Raw genomic sequence first — 1,280 nt, forward strand, 5'->3', positions numbered from 1 at the left:
AATAGGTATGTATAGTTTGGCATTATACTTATTCATGCTATATATTTTAACACTACTGATGAATATAAATATTTATTTTTGCAGAAATCATCCTATAACTCCAATGCAGCAACTTCTTTTAACACTCAGATTTTTAGCAACAGGATCTTTTATAATATCTGCAGGTGATTTTGCTGGAGTGAGTACTACTAGTGCTCACAGAATTATTCACCGTGTTACAAGTGCAATTGCTAGACTTCGGCCACATTTTATAAATTTTCCTACTACAGAAAATGAAATAAAAAAAGAACAATTAGAATTTTATAAAATCGCACATTTTCCAAGAGTTGTAGGTTGCATAGATTGTACACACGTTCGAGTCCAATCGTTTGGTAAGTAGTTTTATTTCAAATCTGTTTTATTTGAAATCTTATCTGTTTGTATCTGATCTGTTACAGTGACAAATTACATAAATATGCTATAGAAATTATTAAGTCTAAAAATTTTTCCTTATTGTATTGCAGGTACTGAGAATGCAGAACTGTTTANAAATAGAAAAGGATATTTTTCTTTAAACGTGCAAGTTGTGACAAATAGTAATTTGGAAATTACTAATATTGTAGCTCGATGGCCTGGATCGGCACATGATAGTAATATTTTTAATAATAGTCAATTGCGAGGAACATTTGAACAAGGAATGTACAATGATGGACTTTTATTAGGAGATAGTGGTTATGCTATAAAACCGTATTTAATGACGCCATTGCTAAATCCACGAACTCCTGCAGAACAGCTTTACAATGAATCGCATATACGTACTCGAAATACAATTGAGCGTCTCTTCGGAATTTGGAAAAGACGATTTCCAGTTTTAGCATTAGGACTACGTTTGCAATTGGACAAAGTAATGATTGTAATAGTAGCNACTGCTGTTTTACACAATATTGCTCGTAAAAATAGAGATGAAGAACCACCAGAAGATCCTAACTTAAATCTTCCAGCTCCTTGGGATGAACTGTTGAATTATGGTAATATAAATGATAATGCGGACAACAGAAATAAGGAAAGTCAAAATGCAGTCGAAAGAAGAATACTTATTAACAATTATTTTTGGAGGTAAAGAACAAATAAGTATTGTAATATTTATAGTTTGTACAAAATATTGAAAAATATTAATAATTACATTGTGTATTACAGTTTATTGTAAGTTCGGACTACTCGAAGAAACGTAAATATAAAAAGACAGTATACATGACATGTAAATACATTATTATAATATTACTTATTTAGATAAATAAATA

General features: G+C 30.1%; 1 protein-coding gene across 1 annotated transcript; it reads left to right on the plus strand.

Annotated features, from left to right (window-relative positions):
* Positions 1–84: 84 nt before the first annotated feature.
* Positions 85–1,280, plus strand: LOC109863533 (putative nuclease HARBI1; the record flags this gene model as incomplete). Its single annotated transcript, XM_020443791.1, has 3 exons — positions 85–371; positions 504–1,095; positions 1,177–1,280. Coding segments are annotated over 3 exons (889 nt in total), but the record flags the coding sequence as incomplete, so codon positions are not given.

The sequence above is a fragment of the Pseudomyrmex gracilis genome, unplaced genomic scaffold (genome assembly GCF_002006095.1).
Source record: "Pseudomyrmex gracilis isolate BER0280 unplaced genomic scaffold, ASM200609v1 scaffold_6147, whole genome shotgun sequence".
NCBI classification, from domain to species: domain Eukaryota; kingdom Metazoa; phylum Arthropoda; class Insecta; order Hymenoptera; family Formicidae; genus Pseudomyrmex; species Pseudomyrmex gracilis.